Source organism: Leucoraja erinacea, chromosome 10, assembly GCF_028641065.1.
Source record: "Leucoraja erinacea ecotype New England chromosome 10, Leri_hhj_1, whole genome shotgun sequence".
In the NCBI taxonomy this organism is placed as follows: Eukaryota; Metazoa; Chordata; class Chondrichthyes; order Rajiformes; family Rajidae; genus Leucoraja; species Leucoraja erinaceus.
In genome coordinates, this window is record NC_073386.1 from 3,826,114 (window position 1) to 3,845,676 (window position 19,563).

At 47.1% G+C, this 19,563-nt stretch overlaps 1 protein-coding gene across 1 annotated transcript in view; it reads left to right on the forward strand.

The window, feature by feature from the left end:
- adgrl4 (adhesion G protein-coupled receptor L4) overlaps positions 1-19,563 on the forward strand; it is an 87,632-nt gene that overhangs the window by 46,205 nt on the left and 21,864 nt on the right. Inside the window, exons 11-12 of the mRNA XM_055641293.1 lie at positions 818-1,038; positions 3,510-3,576. Coding sequence (XP_055497268.1) covers positions 818-1,038; positions 3,510-3,576 — 288 coding nt within the window. The remainder of the gene's footprint in view (positions 1-817; positions 1,039-3,509; positions 3,577-19,563) is intronic.

Here is a 19,563-nt window from a genome sequence, read left to right on the forward strand (position 1 = left end):
AATCCTTTAGGACCGAGATGAGAAAAACATTTTTCACACAGAGAGTGGTGAATCTCTGGAACTCTCTGCCACAGAAGGGTGTTGAGGCCAGTTCATTGGCTATATTTAAGAGGGAGTTAGATGTGGCCCTTGTGGCTAAAGTGATCAGCGGGTATGGAGAGAAGGCAGGTACGGAATACTGAGTTTGATGATCAGCCATGATCATATTGAATGGCGGTGCAGGCTCGAAGGGCCAAATGGCCTACTCCCGCACCTATTTTCTATGTTTCTATGGTGATGGGGAGAATGTACCAACTCCGTTCAGACGGCACCCGTAGTCAGGATCGAACCCGGGTCTATTATTTTCGACTTCTAGCCTCTCCTGGTGTTTGGGTTTTGTGAAGGATGTGATTATTATATTTAAAATCCAATGTTTTGTCTATTCTCTGCACCACCCTTACCCTGTTCCCAATCACCCATCCCATCTATTCCATATCACCCATGCCAATCCCCCATCCTATCCCATCTATCCCATACCACCCATGCCAACCACCCATCCCATCCCATCTTTTCCATACCATTCATGCCACCCACCCGTCCAAATGACCCAACACCCCACCCAAACATTCCAACCCCCTGACCCAACCATCCATGACAACCATCCATGACAACCATCCATGACAACCACCCATGACAACCATCCATGACAACCATCCATGACAACCATCCATGCCAACCGCCCATCAAACCCAACCATCCTACTCAACCACCCAAACATTCCAACCACCTATCACAACCGCAACCATCCATGCCACCCATCCACCCCAACCCCCTCCAGCTCCTTTGCTCCATTGTGGCGGGACTACTCCATTACTTTTTCCTGGCTGCATTTGCCTGGATGTGCATCGAGGGCATCCACCTCTACCTCATCGTGGTTGGGGTCATCTACAACAAGGGCTTCCTGCACCGGAACTTCTACATCTTTGGCTACGGCAGCCCTTCCGTCGTCGTGGGGATCTCGGCTGTGCTCGGATATAAGTACTACGGCACCGATAAGATGTAAGTGCCCGCGGGGGGGGGGGTTGCCATGACAATGCGCCAATGGCATTGAGCTCTTTTACCATGTGGGTGATTTTCTTGGAATGTTTCCATCAGTTTGGTTCCATCCACCTTACACAAGCGGCGCGGTGGCGCAGCGTTAGAGTTGAGGCCTTACCGCACCAGGGGCCCGTGTTCGATCCCAACCACGGGCGCTTGTCTGAATGGAGTTTGTAGGTTCTCCTTGTGGCCTGCGTGGGTTTTCTCCGGGTGCTCCGGATTCCTCCCACACTCCAAAGACGCACAGATTTGTAGGCTGATTGGCTTCGGTAAAATTGTAGATTGTCCCTGGTTGTGTGCAGGATAGCATTAGTGTAGCATCACTGGTCGGCGTGGACTTGATGGGCCAAAGGGCCTGTTTCCTCGCTGTATCTCGAAACTGAGAGAAACCCCCTTCAAAATGGTGCATAATAAAACAAAAAGTTCCTGTGAATATCTTCACTCATGGCGAATATGGTGTTGCCTACACTGGAGGAGGATGAGGGGTGATCATATAGAGGTGTGGAAGATCATGAGAGGAATAGACCTGGGGAAGGGTCCCTACCCGAAACTCCAGCCATCCTTTCTCTCCAGAGATGCTGCCTAACCCCTTGAGTTACTTCAGCACTTTGTGCCTATCTATGAGAGGAATCGATCGGGTGGAGTGTCTTCCCCAGAGTAGGGGAATCGAGAACCAGTGGACATACACTTAAGATGAGGGGAGTGGAAAGATTTAATAGGAAACTGAATGGTAACTTTTTTACACAAAGGGTGTTGGGTGTATGGAATGAGCTGCCGGAGGAGGTAGTTGTTGCAGGTACAATCACGATGTTTAAGAGACATTGGGTACATGGATAGGACAGGTTTAGAGGAATTTGGGTCAAACACAGGCATGTGGGACCAATGTAGATGAGATATATTGGTCGGTGTGGGCAAGTTGGGTTGAAGGACGTTCTTACAGAGGGGTATAACAGCAGTCAAGTGTCATTCCGTGCCACGATTCCATAATGCTGTCGACACAATGAGGTCATAAGGTCATGGTGATAGGAGTAGATTTAGGCCATTCGGCCCGTCAAGTCTACTCTACCATTCAATCATGGCTGATCTATCTCTCCCTCCTAACCCCCTTCTCCTGCCTTCTCCCCATAACCTCTGACACCCGTACAATCAAGAATCTATCTATCTCTGCCTTAAAGATATCCACTAACTTGGCCTCCACAGCCATCTGTGGCAAAGAATTCCACAGATTCACCACCCGCTGACTAAAGAAATTCCACCTCATCTCATTTCTAAAATAATGTCCTTTAATTCTGAGGCTGTGACCTCTGGCCCTAGACTCTCCCATTAGTGGAACTATCCTCTCCACATCCACTCTATCCAAGTCTTTCATTATTCTGTATGTTTCAATGAGGTCCCCCCTCATTCTTCTAAACTGCAGCGAGCACAGGCCCAGCGCCGACAAACGCTCATCATAGGTTAACCCACTCATTCCTGGGATCATTCATGTAAACCTTCTCTGGACCCTCTCCAGAGCCAGCACATCCTTCCTCAGATATGGTGCCCAAAATTGCTCACAATATTCCAAATGCAGCCTGACCAGCGCGTTATAGAGCCTCAGCATTACATCCCTGTTTTTGTATACAATCCCCCTTGAAATAAATGCTAGCATTGACTTTGCTTTCTTTACTACCGATTTGACTTGCAGAGTAACTTTTTGGGAATCCTGCACCAGCACTCCCAAGTCCCTTGGCACCTCCGATTTCTGGATTCTCACTGCATTTAGAAAATAGTCTACGCCTTCATTCCTACTACCAAAATGCATGACTCCACACTTTGCTATATTCTATTCCACCTGCCACAGATTTAGATTTAGATTTAGTTCTTAGGGCTAAGGGAATCAAGTGATATGGGAGGAAAAAAGGCAGTGGAGGCCAATTCACTGGATGTTTTCAAGAGAGAGTTAGATTTGGCTCTTGGGACTAGCGGAATCAAGGGATATGGGGAGAAGGCAGGCACAGGGTACTGATTTTGGATGATCAGCCATGATTATATTGAATGGCGGTGCTGGCTGGTAGAACCGAATTGCCTCCTCCTGCACCTATTTTCTATGTTTCTCTGCCCACTCTCCCAACCTGCTCAAGTCCTTCTGCAGAGACCCTGCTCTCTCTGCACTGCATAACCCTTCCCCCTGTTTTGGTATCATCCGCAAACTTGTTGACAAAGCCTTCAATCCCCTCGTCCAAAGCATCAACATACAACGTGAAGAGCATCGACCCCTGCGGAACTCCGCTCGTCACTGGGATAAGTTTGAAGCTCGACTTCAAGAGGGGAATGAATGGATCACAGCTTTCCCGAGGGGCCAAGACTTGAGGGAGTGGGGGAGAGTTGTTGGCTGGGAATTGTTGGGATTATTTTCTCACAAGGCACCTTTCCCCATTGGTTCTCTCCTGCAGCTGCTGGCTCAGCACAGAAAACAACTTCATCTGGAGTTTCATCGGGCCGGCCTGTTTGATCATTTTAGTAAGTTTGAACTTTCCATATACTGATGTTTTATAGAATCCATTTGTTTATATTCTAATTTTCACGGTGTGGCACGGTGGTGCAGCGGTAGATTAAAACAGCAATTTTTTAAAAAAGCAGTAGAGTGGTAGAGTAGTCACCAGGGACTAACGTTACGGTACCATACTGCTTTTTTTAAAACTGCTGTTTTTTTCCCTTTTTCCTTCCGCCCACAATATTTAATATGAAAATGAATATGTGATTCTGTTCCATTCTGTTTGTAGTTTGTTTGGTTTTTTGTTTGTTTGTCTTTTGGCACAAAGTCCGCGAGCATTGCCACTTTTCATTTCACTGCACATCTCGTATGTGTAAAACAAATGTATGCGTTAAAACAAATGTAGGTCCCTTGCAGTCAGAAACGGGTGAATTGATCATGGGGAACAAGGACATGGCAGACCAATTGAATAACTACTTTGGTTCTGTCTTCACTAAGGAAGACATAAATAATCTGCCGGAAATAGCAGGGGACCGGGGGTCAAATGAGATGGAGGAACTGAGTGAAATCCAGGTTAGCCAGGAAGTGGTGTTAGGTAAATTGAATGGATTAAAGGCCGATAAATCCCCAGGGCCAGATAGGCTGCATCCCAGAGTACTTAAGGAAGTAGCCCCAGAAATAGTGGATGCATTAGTGATAATTTTTCAAAACTCTTTAGATTCTGGAGTAGTTCCTGAGGATTGGAGGGTAGCTAATGTAACCCCACTTTTTTTAAAAGGGAGGGAGAGAGAAAATGGGGAATTACAGACCAGTTAGTCAAACGTCGGTAGTGGGGAAACTGCTAGAATCAGTTATTAAAGATGGGATAGCAGCACATTTGGAAAGTGGTGAAATCATTGGACAAAGTCAGCATGGATTTATGAAAGGTAAATCATGTCTGACGAATCTTATAGAATTTTTCGAGGATGTAACTAGTAGAGTGGATAAGGGAGAACCAGTGGATGTGTTATATCTGGACTTTCAGAAGGCTTTCGACAAGGTCCCACATAAGAGATTAGTATACAAACTTAAAGCACACGGTATTGGGGGTTCAGTATTGATGTGGATAGAGAACTGGCTGGCAGACAGGAAGCAAAGAGTAGGAATAAACGGGTCCTTTTCAGAATGGCAGGCAGTGACTAGTGGGGTACCGCAAGGCTCAGTCTGGGACCCCAGCTATTTACGATATATATTAATGATTTGGACGAGGGAATTGAATGCAACATCTCCAAGTTTGCGGATGACAAGAAGCTGGGGGGCAGTGTTATCTGTGAGGAGGATGCTAGGAGGCTGCAATGTGACTTGGATAGGCTGGGTGAGTGGGAAAACACATGGCAGATGCAGTATAATGTGGATAAATGTGAGGTTATCCACTTTGGTGGCAAAAACAGGAAAGTGGATTATTATCTGAATGGTGGCCGATTAGGAAAGGGGGAGATGCAACGAGACCTGGGTGTCATGGTACACCAATCATTAAAAGTAGGCATGCAGGTGCAGCAGGCAGTAAAGAAAGCGAATGGTATGTTAGCATTCATTGCAAAAGGATTTGAGTATAGGAGCAGGGAGGTTCTACTGCAGTAGTACAGGGTCTTGGTGAGACCACACCTGGAGTATTGCGTACAGTTTTGGTCTCCTAATCTGAGGAAAGACATTCTTGCCATAGAGGGAGTACAGAGAAGGTTCACCAGACTGATTCCTGGGATGTCAGGACTTTCATATGAAGAAAGACTGGATAGACTTGGTTTGTACTCGCTAGAATTTAGAAGATTGAGGGGGGATCTTATAGAAACTTACAAAATTCTTAAGGGGTTGGACAGGCTAGATGCAGGAAGATTGTTCCCGATGTTGGGGAAGTCCAGAACAAGGGGTCACAGTTCAAGGATAAGGGGGAAATCTTTTAGGACCGAGATGAGAAAAACTTTTTTCACACAGAGAGTGGTGAATCTCTGGAATTCTCTGCCACAGAAGGTAGTTGAGGCCAGTTCATTTGCTATATTTAAGAGGGAGTTAGATGTGGCCCTTGTGGCTAAAGGGATCGGGGGTATGGAGAGAAGGCAGGTACGGGATACTGAGTTGGATGATCAGCCATGATCATATTGAATGGCAGTGCAGGCTTGAAGGGCCGAATGGCCTACTCCTGCACCTAATTTCTATGTTTCTATGTGTATGTGACGAATAACCTTGACTTGACTTGACTTGAGTTGCTGCCTCACAGCGCCAGAGACACGGGTTCGATCCAGACTATCGGTGCTGTCTGGACGTGCGTTGCATGTTCTCCCTGTGACCGCGTGGGTTTTCCCCAGGTGCTCCGGTTTCACCCCACGCTCAGATCGTTCATGCTGCTCCTTCTCTGAGAAATGACACCCACTGAAAACCAATAAAAGTCATAGAATCATACAGTGTGGAAACAGGCCCATCGTCCCAACTTGTCCACACCCACTAAACACCATGCGGCACGGTGGCGCAGCGGTAATGTTGCTGCCTTACAGCACTTACAGCGCCAGAGACTTGGGTTCTTGTCTGTACGGAGTTTGTGCGTTCTCCCCGTGACTGTGTGGGTTTTCCCCGAGATCTTCGGTTTCCTCCCACACTCCAAAGAGGTACAGGTTTAAAGATTGATTTGCTTGTGTAAATTGTCCCTAGTGTGTGTAGGATAGTATAAATGTGCTGGGATCGCTGGCTGGTGTGGACTCGGTGGGCCGAATGGCCTGTTTCCGTGCTGTATCTCTAAACTAAATTAAACTAACATGTTCCATCCACACTAGATATTTCCTCTTTCATCTTAAAACTATGCCCTCTGGTTCTCGATTCCCCTACATTGGGCAAAGACTCTAGTGTCTATTCCTCTCATGATTTTGTACATCCCTATAAGATCGCCCCTCATCCTCCTGCGCTCCAAAGAAGGCTGGCACAGATGGCTGTGGAGGCCAAGTCAGTGGATGTATTTAAGGCAGACAGATAGATTTTTGATGAGTACGGGTGTCCGAGGTTATGGGGAGAAGGCAGGGGAATGGGGTTGTGAGGGAGAACTAGATCAGCCATGGCGGAGTAGACTTGATGGGCCGAATGGCCTAATTCTACTCCTATCACTTATGATCTTATGAAAGGATAGAGTCCCAGCCTGCTCAACCTCTCCCTATAGCTCCGGTCCCTCGAGTCCTGGCAACATCCTCGTAAATCTTCTCTGTACCCTTCCAGCTTAATAGCTAGAGAAAAGGTTCCTTTGACCCACTTACTCTCTTGGGCTCAATAGAAACTTTGAGCTGATCTCTTCAGTTCATGTAATGACATGTTCCATCAAAATGACAAAGTGCCACAAGCAGATAAAGGAAGGTTGCCTTGGAAACAACTTGCCTTTTTTTGTGTGTGTGTTGCTTCTATGTAATCCTGTTGCAAGAGCTTAGTTTAGTTTAGTTTATAGATACAGTGCGGAAACAGGCTCTTCGGCCCACTGAGTCCACACCGACCAGTGATCCCCGCACCTTAAAGGGCCTGTCGGACTTGCCGATTTTTTCGGCGACTGCCGGTGTCATCGACTGATGTATCAGGTCACTGAAAAATTAGCGGCGTGACGATGCGTAATGACGTATTTGACGTGCGGTGGTTTTTTCAAGTGTTGCAACATTTATTTTCTCGCCACTGGATTTCGAAAATTTCAAAATCTTTCGGCGACCCTGATATGAAGCTGGCAGTCGCTGAAATCGCCAAGTGGGACACGGGCCCTTAACACTATCCTACACACACTGGTGACAATTATTTACATTTATGCCAAGCCAATTAACGTACAAACCTGCACGTCTTTGGAGTGTGGGAGGAAGCCGAAGTCCTCGGAGAAAACCCACGCGGGTCACGGGGAGAAACGTACAAATTCCGTACAGACAGCGCACCCGTAGTCGGGATCGGACCCGTGTGTCTTGCACAGTAAGCGCTGTAAGGCCGCGACTCTGCCGCTGCGCCACTGTTGTCGGCCCAAACGTCGTTGCTAGGAAACGCTTCATGCCCATCGGCCTTTCCCTGCCTGATGACGACATTCTCAAGGGCAGCAGGTCAAAGGTCAGAAGTCAGATTGCTTGGTTGAGAGGTTAATAATGGATGCCTTTTGGGTTGTGAATGCAACACGCTGAACACAAGATGATTAGAAATATGAATAAAACTAGGCTCACCTCACCAAGCTTGGTCTACAACCCCTTAGACCTACCATCTTACTGCGCCAGAGGGCCAGATTCAATCCTGACCTCGAGTACTGTCTGTCTGTGAGGAGTTTGCATGTTTTCCCTGTAACCACGTGGGTTTCTACTGATGGCTCCGGTTTCATAAATTCATTCACCTAAGTCATAGGAGCAGAATTAGGCCATTCGGCCCATCGAGCCTACTCCGCCATTCAATCATGGCTGATCTATCTCTCCCTCTCAACTCCATTCTCCTGCCTTCTCCCCGATAACCCCTAACACCCGTACCAATTAAGAATCTATCAATCTACGCCTTAAAAGAAGTTCCCAATGACTTGGTCACCACAGCCTTCTGTGACAATGAATTTCCTCTCATATCCCAAAGACATGCGGGTTTGTAGGTTAATTGGCCCTCTGGTAAATTATCCCTAATGTGTAGGATAAGGCTAGTGTACGGATGAGGTGATCAATGGTCAGCGCGGACTCGGTGGGCCGAAGGGCCTGACTCCACGCTACATGTCGGAAGTCTCTGTGATACTGTTAAGGTGCCGGAGGGAAGATGGGTGGACTGCACATGCTCTGTTCAACAGAACTGGTAACAATTTAATAAAATAAATAGATTCAGGAGTGGATCAAATGATGAAATGTTGCCTGCTCCACCATTCAACAAGATCATGTTAGATATACCTCAAAGTACAGAGTTCACCAGACTGATTCCTGGGATGTCAGGACTTTCATATGAAGAAAGACTGGATAGACTTGGCTTGTACTCGCTGGAATTTAGAAGATTGAGGGGGGATCTTATAGAAACTTACAAAATTCTTAAGGGGTTGGACAGGCTAGATGCAGGAAGATTGTTCCCGATGTTGGGGAAGTCCAGAACAAGGGGTCACAGTTTAAGGATAAGGGGGAAATCCTTTAGGACCGAGATGAGAAAAACATTTTTCACACAGAGAGTGGTGAATCTCTGGAACTCTCTGCCACAGAAGGTAGTTGAGGCCAGTTCATTGGCTATATTTAAGAGGGAGTTAGATGTGGCCCTTGTGGCTAAAGGGATCAGGGAGTATGGAGAGAAGGCAGGTACAGGATACTGAGTTGGATGATCAGCCATGATCATATTGAATGGCGGTGCAGGCTCGAAGGGACGAATGGCCTACTCCTGCACCTATTTTCCATATTTCTATGTTTCTAAAACCATTGTTGGCCCCAATCACCATATCCCTTGGTTCCTTTAACAAGCAGAAATTTAAATGATTGAAAGATACAGCACATGATTGATTGTAAGAGACAGCATGGAAACTGGCCCTTCGGCCCACTGAGTCCATGCCGACCATCGATCACCCATTTGATGAGGGGTGATCTTACAGAGGTGTACAAAATCATGAGAGGAATAGATTGGGTGGAGTCTCTTGTCCAGAGTAGGGGAATCGAGGACCAGAGGACATAGGTTCAAGGTGAGGGGGAAAAGATTGAATAGGAATCTGAGGGGTAACTTTTTCACACAAAGGGCGGTGGGTGTATGGAACAAGCTGCCAGAGGAGGTAGTTGAGGCTGGGACTGTCCCGTCGTTTAAGAAACAATTAGACAGGTACATGGATAGGGCAGGTTTGGAGGGATATGGACCAAGCGCAGTCAAGTGGGACTAGTGTAGCTGGGGCATTGTTGGCCGTTGTGGGCAAGTTGGGCCAAAGGGCCTGTTTCTACACTGTATCACTCTATGACTCTATTTACACTAGTTCTATGTTATCCCAATTGCACACCTCAGTGGTTCGATGGTGCTTTTATGGTCAGATGTGCGAAGTGCTAAAAGCCCTGTCGCAAGGTACGAGTTCATTCCAAAATATCTCCCGAGTTTGCCCTGATTCGAACTCGGAGATTTACGGTAATGGCCGCTTGTCGGTACTCGGGGCTCTCGTGGACATTTGTCAACGTGTTGAAAAATCTTCACGAGTCTTCCCGAGCTTACCTGCCGTTAGCGAGTCTTCCTGAGTACCTGCCGTTCTTGGTTCTTGGTTTCTGGGTCCTCCAAAATATTCCAAATGGAATTTAATCTGGAGGTGGTGAAGGGAGGGAGGACTTAAGCCAGAAAGGGTTATTGGGAAGAAAGAGCTACTTTAAATGTAGTTGCATCTGGTTGGGTAACCATAGTAGGGTGGAGATTATTCCATGCTTTAATTGTGCGGGGGAAGAACGAATTGCTGTATACATCTGTCTTGGTAGTTGGTATCTCAAATTGGATCGAATGCCCTCGTCTGCTCCTAATTGGTTTGGGTTTGGTGTAGGGCTTGTAATCTATGTCGAGCTGACCATTTAACATTTTGTAAAAACAGATCATAGCGTTACGAGCCGCTGAGAGACGTCCCCGAGCTCCGACGTACCCGCTTCGTTCATTCTCCGTGCTTACCACGAGTTTGATTTTTTTTAAACTCAGGGGGGAGCTCTTGGAATGAACTCGTGCCATGGGACAGGGCTTTAAAACACAGTGAAATTCTTTATCTTCATAAGTTCGTAAGTGACAGGAACAGAATTAGGCCATTCGATACGATACAATACAATAGAACTTTATTGATCCCCGGAGACAAATTGTCCTGCCGACAGTCATAAAACAAGATACATGAGACATGAAATTACAGTGATGAGTGGAAGGTCTAAGATTGGGGATGTGCAAAGATTGGGAAGGGGCTGGGCTAGGGGGGGGGGGCAATCAATCTCAGTCTACCCCACGACAGAAGGGGGAGGAGTTGTACAGTTTGATAGCCACAGGGAAGAAGGATCTCCTGTGGCGTTCTGAGCTGCATCTTGGTCTTACCATCTTGAGTATAGAAGTTGGGATGTAATGTTAAAATTGTACAATGCATTGGTGAGGCCAATTCTGGAGTATGGTGTACAATTTTGGTCGCCTAATTATAGGAAGGATGTCAACAAAATAGAGAGAGTACAGAGGAGATTTACTAGAATGTTGCCTGGGTTTCAGCAACTAAGTTACAGACAAAAGTTGAATAAGTTAGGTCTGCATTCTCTGGAGCGCAGAAGGTTAAGGGGGGACTTGATAGAGGTCTTTAAAATGATGAGAGAGATAGACAGAGTTGACGTGGACAAGCTTTTCCCATTGAGAGTAGGGAAGATTCAAACAAGAGGACATGACTTCAGAATTAAGGGACAGAAGTTTAGGGGTAACATGAGGGGGAACTTCTTTACTCAGAGAGTGGTAGCTGTGTGGAATGAGCTTCCAGTGGAAGTAGTGGAGGCAGGTTCGATTTTATCATTTAAAAATAAAATGGATAGGTATATGGACGGGAAAGGAATGGAGGGTTATGGTCTGAGTGCAGGTAGATGGGACTAGGGGAAAATAAGTGTTCGGCACGGACTTGTAGGGCCGAGATGGCCTGTTTCCGTGCTGTAATTGTTATATGGTTATATGGTTATATTGGTGGAACCAGTCTGTTGCTGAAGGTGCTCCTCAGGTTGACCAGTGTGTCATGGAGGGGGTGAGCTGTATTGCCCAGGATGCTGAATGGTCTAATTTGGCCCATCAGGTCTACTCCGTCATTCAATCGTGGCTGATCTATCTCTCCCTCCTCACCCCAATCCCTTGCCTTCTCCCCAAACTCTTGCGTTCGTAATTCTTACAAAACATTTTCTTATCCTTTACCTCATCTCTAGCCCGTAACGTCTTAGAGATGTGGGAGGAAACCAGAGCACCCAAAGGGAAGCCACTTGTTCACTATGGGGAACATGCAAACTCCACACAGGCAGCACTCGGGTCTCTGGCATTATGAGGGAGCACCACCATGCCACGCTGACTGTTCATCAGTTATAGGAGTAGGATTAGGCCATTCGGCCCATTGAGTCTACTCTGCCATTCAATCATGGCTGATCGATCTTTCCCTCGCAACCCCATTCCCCACGTAACTCCTGACACCAGTTCCAATCAAGAAAGCTCCGCCTTAAAAATCTCCACTGACTTGGCCTCCACCACCCTCTGTGGATTGGATTGGAATCAGTAAAGAAAATAGAAAACTCTTGAAACATTGCAAGCTCCGCAGTCCCTGTTCTTGTTTACTGAAAATTTATGGAAGTCTTAATCCCCTGAGCGAAACTATAATTAAATTAAGGCTGTGCTAGATGAGGCATCATTCTGGACAAAACATCTGCTGATTGAATGATCATCTCAATGCCTTCCTAGATAATATGTGGAACACAACAAAATAACTTGTGCAGAATGAGTTTATGTCAAGCAATAGAAGGGTATATTGCATTCCACTAAGAATATCACAGACCCAGCATTGATATTAAAATTACTACTTAAAAAAGCAGCTTGCCTTAGAAGTCAACAGATCTCTTTCAATTTAAAGGGGTAATGTGCATGATACGTTTGAACCTCATGATCTTGTACAATATCACTCCTCATCCTCCTGCGCAACAAGGAATAAAGTCCCAACTTGGCCAGTCTCTCATAGAAACATAGAAACATAGAAAATTAGGTGCAGGAGTAGGCCATTCAGCCCTTCGAGCCTGCACCGCCATTCAATATGATCATGGCTGATCATCCAACTCAGTATCCCGTACCTGCCTTCTCTCCATACCCTCTGATCCCCTTAGCCACAAGGGCCACATCTAACTCCCTCTTAAATATAGCCAATGAACTGGCCTCGACTACCCTCTGCGGCAGAGAGTTCCAGAGATTCACCACTCTCTGTGTGAAAAAAGTTCTTCTCATCTCGGTTTTAAAGGATTTCTCCCTTATCCTTAAGCTGTGACCCCTTGTCCTGGACTTCCCCAACATCGGGAACAATCTTCCTGCATCTAGCCTGTCCAACCCCTTAAAAATGTTGTAAGTTTCTATAAGATCCCCTCTCAATCTCCTAAATTCTAGAGAGTATAAACCAAGTCTATCCAGTATTTCTTCATAAGACAGTCCTGACATCCCAGGAATCAGTCTGGTGAACCTTCTCTGCACTGCCTCTATGGCAATAATGTCCTTCCTCAGATTTGGAGACCAAAACTGTACGCAATACTCCAGGTGTGGTCTCACCAAGACCCTGTACAACTGCAGTAGAACCTCCCTGCTCCTATACTCAAATCCTTTTGCTATGAAAGCTAACATACCATTCGCTTTCTTCACTGCCTGCTGCACCTGCATGCCTACTTTCAATGACTGGTGTACCATGACACCCAGGTCTCGCTGCATCTCCCCTTTTCCTAGTCGGCCACCATTTAGATAATAGTCTGCTTTCCTATTTTTGCCCTCAAAATGGATAACCTCACTCTCGCTGTAGCTCAGACCCTCGAGTCCAGGCACCATCCTTGTGAATCTCCGCACATTTTCCAGCTTAACAACATCTTCCCTGTATTACAGGATGACCAAATTGAACGACAATACGGTCAATGTGGCCTCCTCAATGTCTTTTACAACTGCAACATGACCTCCCAACTTTGATGATAGAATGCCTCGCCCGCTGAGTTTCTCCGGCATTTTTGTCTACCTTCGATTTTTCGTGCAACTGCAGTTCTTTCTGAAACATCCCAACTTTAGTTTAGTTCGGTTTATATATACAGCGCGGAAACAGACCCGTCGGTCCACCCTGTTTGCGCCGACCACCAATCCCCGCACACACTAGGGAGAATTTATATTTATGCCAAGCTAATTAACCTACAACTGTCTTTGGAGTGAGTGAGGAAACTGAAGATCTCGGAGGAAACCCACACAGGTCACGGGGAGAACGTGCAAACTCCGTACAGACAGCACCCGTAGTCAGGATCGAACCCGGGTCTCTGGCGCTGTGAGGCAGCAACTCTACCGCTGCGCCACAAGGGATATGGGGAGAAGGCAGGAACGGGGCACTGATTGTGGATAATCAGCCATGATCACTGTGAATGGCGGTGCTGGCTCGAAGGGCCGAATGGCCCACCCCTGCACTTATTGTCTACTGTCTATTGTCTATTGTCTATTGTCTATTGACAGGCAGCATCTCTGGAGAGAAGGAATCAGTGACGTTTCAGGTCAAGACACTTCTTCTAAGAAAGAGTCTCGACCTGAAACATCACCTATACTTTTTCTCCAGAGATGCTGCCCGTCTCACTGAGTTACTCCTGCATTTTGTGTCTATCTTCGGTGTAAACCAGCCTCTGCAGTTCCTTTACTGTCCTCCTGATTAAATATTACTGAATGTAAAACCTCGTGGTCACCTTCCCCTCAGCTAACATTGTACCAGACTACATTAACTTGGCCATCGTCTCCTTTGATCTGTCGTCTTCACACCTTTCCCTTCCATATCTCTATGTCTCCAGCCTCTCCCCTGACTCTCAGTCTGAAGAAGGGTCTCGAACGGAAACGAAACGTCATGCAAAAGGCTTTTCACGTAACAATAGACTAAATGAACCTGAACTTAACAAAAGCATTCATTCTCTCCAGAGATGCTGCCTGTCCCGCTGAGTTACTCCAGCACATTGTGTCAATAGAGTCAGTGAGTCACAGGGTGATTCAGTGTGGAAACAGGCCCTTTGACCCACACTGCCCAACATATCCCATCTACACTAGTCCCACCTGCCTGTATGTAGTCCATATCCCTACAAACCTGTCCTATCCATGTACCTGTCTAACTGTTTCTTAAACGTTGCGATAGTCCCAGCCTCAACTACCTCCTCTGGCAGCTTGTTCCATACACCCACCACCCTTTGTTTGAATATGTTACCCCTCAGATTCCTATTAAATCTTTTCCTCTTCACTTTAAACCTATCTATGTCCTCTGGTCCTCGATTCCCCTACTCTGGGCAAGGGACTCTGTGCATCTACCCGATCTATTCCTCCCATGATTTTATACACTATCTTCGGTGTAAACCAGTTTCTGCAGTTCCTTCCTACACATCCGTTCCATTAACTCATGGAGGAGGGATATGGGTCAAACACAGGCAGGTGGGACTAGTGCAGATGGGGCACCTGAGTTTAATTTAGTTTAGTGTGTATTAGTTTAGTTTTTTAGTTTAGGGATACAGCGCAGAAACAGGCCCTTCGGCCCACTGAGTCTGCATCGACCAGCAATCCCCGCACACTAACACTATCCCACACACACACTGGGGACAATTTACATTTATACCAAGCTATTCAGCCTATAAACCTGGACATCTTTAGAGTGTGGGAGGAAACAGATCTCGGAGAAAACTCATATAGGGGAGAACGTGCAAACTCCTTACAGACAGCACCGGTAGTCAGGATCAAACCCGGGTCCCTGGCGCTGTAAGGCAGTAGCTCTATCGCTGCGCCACCGTGCCGCACAACCCCACCATTTTACGTTGATCCAAGATTTAGAGGGATATGGGTCAGATGCGGTTAGGCGGGACTAGTATAGATGGGGCACCTTTGTCAGCATGGGAAAGATGGACCGAAGGGCCTGTTTCCACATTGGATGACTCTATGACGGGCAAGTTTTGAAGGGTTTTGATGCCGCCGTTTTAATGGCACTTAGAAGAAGCTCTGGAGGACTTTTTAAGCGAAGTCTCGCTGTGATAATTAGCTTGCTTCGACAACCATAAGTGGCACCTTCCGTACGAACACCTAGCAAAGAAAAAAAAAACTTGGCACTTTTGGCTCTGTCATGTGAAGCCACAATTAGTGGGAGCTCCTGACACGTTTCAGCTGCAACCATCCATATTCATGCAGGGGAACGTATGCCTCTAGCTTCTCCTCCATTGTAGATCGTTGCAGACAAGGGCTGCTTTGCCAGCTCATCAAAAGTCAACTGTGTTTACTTGTCCTCGGCAACAGACCTGAACCGCAGCTGGGAAATTCTTACTTACCGCGGCTAAATTCATCCCGTCACAGATGGGAGCGCGGCGCTCCCAAAGTCCCTTCGTTTGTGATTTAGAAGCAGAGAAGGGGGTTCGGCTGGAGCGGCAAGGTGGCGCAGCGGTAGAGTTGCTGCCTTACAGTGCCGGAGACCCGGGTTCGATCACAACCTCGGGTGCTGTCTGTACGGAGTTTGCACGTTCTCACCGTGACCCGCGTGGGTGTCCCCCGGGATCTCATGAGGGGGGGGATCTTATCGAAACTTATAAAATTATAAAAAGACTGGACAAGCTAGATGCAGGAAAAATGGTCCCAATGTTGGGCAAGTCCAGAACCAGGGGCCACACAGTCTTAGAATAAAGGGGAGGTCATTTAAGACTGAGGTGAGAAAAAAACCTTTTCACCCAGAGAGTTGTGAATTTGTGGAATTCCCTGCCACAGAGGGCAGTGGAGGCCAAATCACTGGATGGATTTAAGAGAGAGTTAGATAGAACTCTAGGGGCTAGTGGAGTCAAGGGATATGGGGAGGAGGCAGGCACGGGTTATTGATAGGGGACGATCAGCCATGATCACAATGAATGGCCTCCTCCTGCACCTATTTTCTATGTTTCTCCCACACTCCAAAGACGTACCGGTTTGTAGGTTAATTGGCTTGGTATAACTGTAAATTGTCCCTAAAGTGTGTATGATAGTGTTAGTGTGCGGGGATCGCAGGTCAGCGCAAACTCGGTGGGCCGAAGGGCCTGTTTCCGCTCAGTATCTCGAAACTAATCTAAACTGCTGCCTCACAGCGCCAGAGACCCAGGTTTGATCCCGAGCTCGGACGCTGTCTGTACAGAGTTTGCATGTTTTGCCTGCGACCTCGAGGGTTTCCGGCTTTGGGTGCTCCGGTTTCCTCCCACATCCCAAAGGCGTGCGGGTTTGTAGGTTAATTGGCCCTCTTTAGATTGCCCCTAGTGTGTAGGGAGTGGATGCAAATGGAACAATGGAGGGGGGGATAGGAAGGGAGGGAGTGGAAGGCGGGCAAGGACAGAAAGAGTCATCCAATTGAATTCCTTCCCTACCATTTCCCTTGAGCTCTATAACTCTCTATCTACGACAGGCATGGATCGGGAAGATCGTCTGGAATTTTTTCCGCAGGATGAAAATTTCACATTCTTCAAAATCAAATACCAGAGGACAGGTTTAAGTTAAGTTTAGTATAGTTTAGTTTATTGTCACGTGTATCAATAGACAACAGGTGCAGGAGTAGGCCATTCGGCCCTTCGAGCCAGCACCGCCATTCAATGTGATCATGGCTGATCACCCCCAATCAGTACCCCGTTCCTGCCTTCTCCCCATATCCCCTGAGTGCGCTATCTTTAAAAGCCCTATCTAGCTCTCTCCTGAAAGCGTCCAGAGAACCGGCCTCCACCGCCCTCTGAGGCAGAGATTTCCACAGACTCACAACTCTCTGTGTGAAAAAGTGTTTCCTTGTCTCCGTTCTAAACGGCTTACCCCTTATTCTTAAACTGTGTGTGGCCCCTGGTTCTGGACCCCCCCCCCCAACATCGGGAACATGCTTCCTGCCTCTAGCGTGTCCAAACCCTTAATAATCTTATATATTTCAATAAGATCCCCTCTCATCCTAAACTACAGAGTGTACAAGCCCAGCTGTGGTACAGTGATACAGTGAAAAGCTTTTGTTGCGTGCTAACCAGCCAACGGAAAGACAACACATGATTACAATCGAGCCATCCACGGTGTACAGATACATGATAAGGGAATAACGTGAATACTGTTATGTTGGGGGAGTCCAGAACCAGGGGCCACAGTTTAAGAATAAGGGGTAAGCCATTTAGAACTTAGAAACACCTTTTCACACAGAGAGTTGTGAGTCTGTGGAATTCTCTGCCTCAGAGGGCGGTGGAGGACAGTTCTCTGGATGCTTTCAAGAGAGAACTAGATAGGGCTCTTAAAGATAGCAGAGTCAGGGGATATGGGGAGAAGGCAGGAACGGGGTACTGATTGGGGATGATCAGCCACGATCACATTGAATGGCGGTGCTGGGTCGAAGGGCCGAATGACCTAATCCTGCACCTATTGTCTATTGTCTATCAAAGATAGTCCAAGGGTCTCCAATGAGGTAGATATCAGTTCAGGACAGTTCTCTAGTTGTGGTAGGATGGTTCAGTTTGTGTTGGGGGGGCCTGTTTCCACACTATACAACTCTCTGACTCTATGTCCTGGAATCAGTTTGTACTTGGAGTTAAAAGGTACTGGAAGATGCAGCAGCTGTTTGGAGCGCTTGTGATTATTCCTCTGACACACATTTTATGCTATTGCTAATCATTAGATTTTTGTTTTTTAAGATCCTTCAATGGTTAGAAGCAAAGACGCTGCTGCCTCTCTCCCTGAAAGATCTTTCATCACTATGAAAAGTACTTTGCATTCTACGAAGAGCTATTATCTGTATTACTCTCGTGATTTTTGTTAATTACGCAGAGACAGAGATTTTAATGCCGCGCGCCTCTGTTGGAATAATTGCCCGCGAATGTGTCGAACATTTGCACAGTGCAATCCGAAGGCCCTGGTGACCACAAATAATCGCCCGCCCTTAGATCCAGCTGCAATTTGTTCAGATAACTAATGAACAACCGACAATTTCCTTCATAATGGAATCCGAATTCAAGGTGGATTGCCCGGTGTTATGAGACAAATTACTCTGAATAATGGTTTTATAAGGAGGATTGTGTAACTTTTTATTTGAGTGGAGTCCTGTGTCGACGGCGTGGTACTCATCGGCTCGTCGGGCTTTGTGCGTTCTCCTTAATTGACGGCTGCCTTACTTATTGTGCCGGTGTTCAGCAATGATCGCCCTTGGACGACTTCACCAATTCATCTTTAATGGCCTCGATTACTGTCGGCGCTAAAGTTCTCCTCCGAAAAACATTCCGGTAACTTGCTCGGCATTAAGGTGCCTATGTAGGGGGCATGGACGATGCACAGCTCGGAAACAAGACAGCAAGCAGGGTAACAAATCCTAGAGCTAGCTCAGGCAGGCAACTTGGTGTGGCCTCCCGGTGGCAGGTGAGACCAAGCGGAGGTTGGGCGATCGTTTCGCCGAACACCTCCGCTCGGTCCGCAATAACCAAGCTGACCTCCCGGCGGCTCAGCACTTCAACTCCCCCTCCCACTCCGTCTCCGACCTCTCTGTCCTGGGTCTCCTCCATGGCCACAGCGAGCAGCACCGGAAATTGGAGGAACAGCACCTCATATTCCGTTTGGGGAGACTGCATCCTGGGAGCATGAACATCGAATTCTCCCAATTTTGTTAGTCCTTGCTGTCTCCTCCCCTTCCTCAGTCCCCCTGCTGTCTCCTCCCATCCCCCAACCTTCGGGCTCCTCCTCCTTTTTCCTTTCTTGTCCCCGCCCACCCCCGCCCCCGATCAGTCTGAAGAAGGGTTTCGGCCCGAAACGGTGCCTATTTCCTTCGCTCCATAGATGCTGCTGCACCCGCTGTGTTTCTCCAGCTTTTTTTTGTATAACTTGGTGTGACATGTTTGGGTTAGAGTCATAGAGTGAAGGCCCCGGCCACGGGTGAACAAAGAGGAAGATGACTGAACATTACTGCCTTCCCTCACACAGGGAAACATTGAATCCACTGTGTGGGGGATGTTCATGTTATCGTGTGTTGTGTTCGTTTCATTCGCATGGCTGCATAGTAACTCAAATCTCCATAACAAGAGGATTTCAGTATAGGAGTAGACAGGTTCTTCTGCAGTTGTACAGGGCTCTGGTGAGACCACATCTAGAGTATTGTGTACAGTTTTGGTCTCCTAATTTGAGGAAGGACATCCTTGTGATTGAGGCAGTGCAGCGTAGGTTCACGAGATTGATCCCTGGGATGGCGGGGACTGTCATACGAGGAAAGGTTGAATACACTAGGCTTGTATTCACTGGAGTTTAGAAGGATGAGAGGGATCTTATAAAAACATATCAAATTATAAATGGAATGGACAAGCTAGATGCAGGAAAAA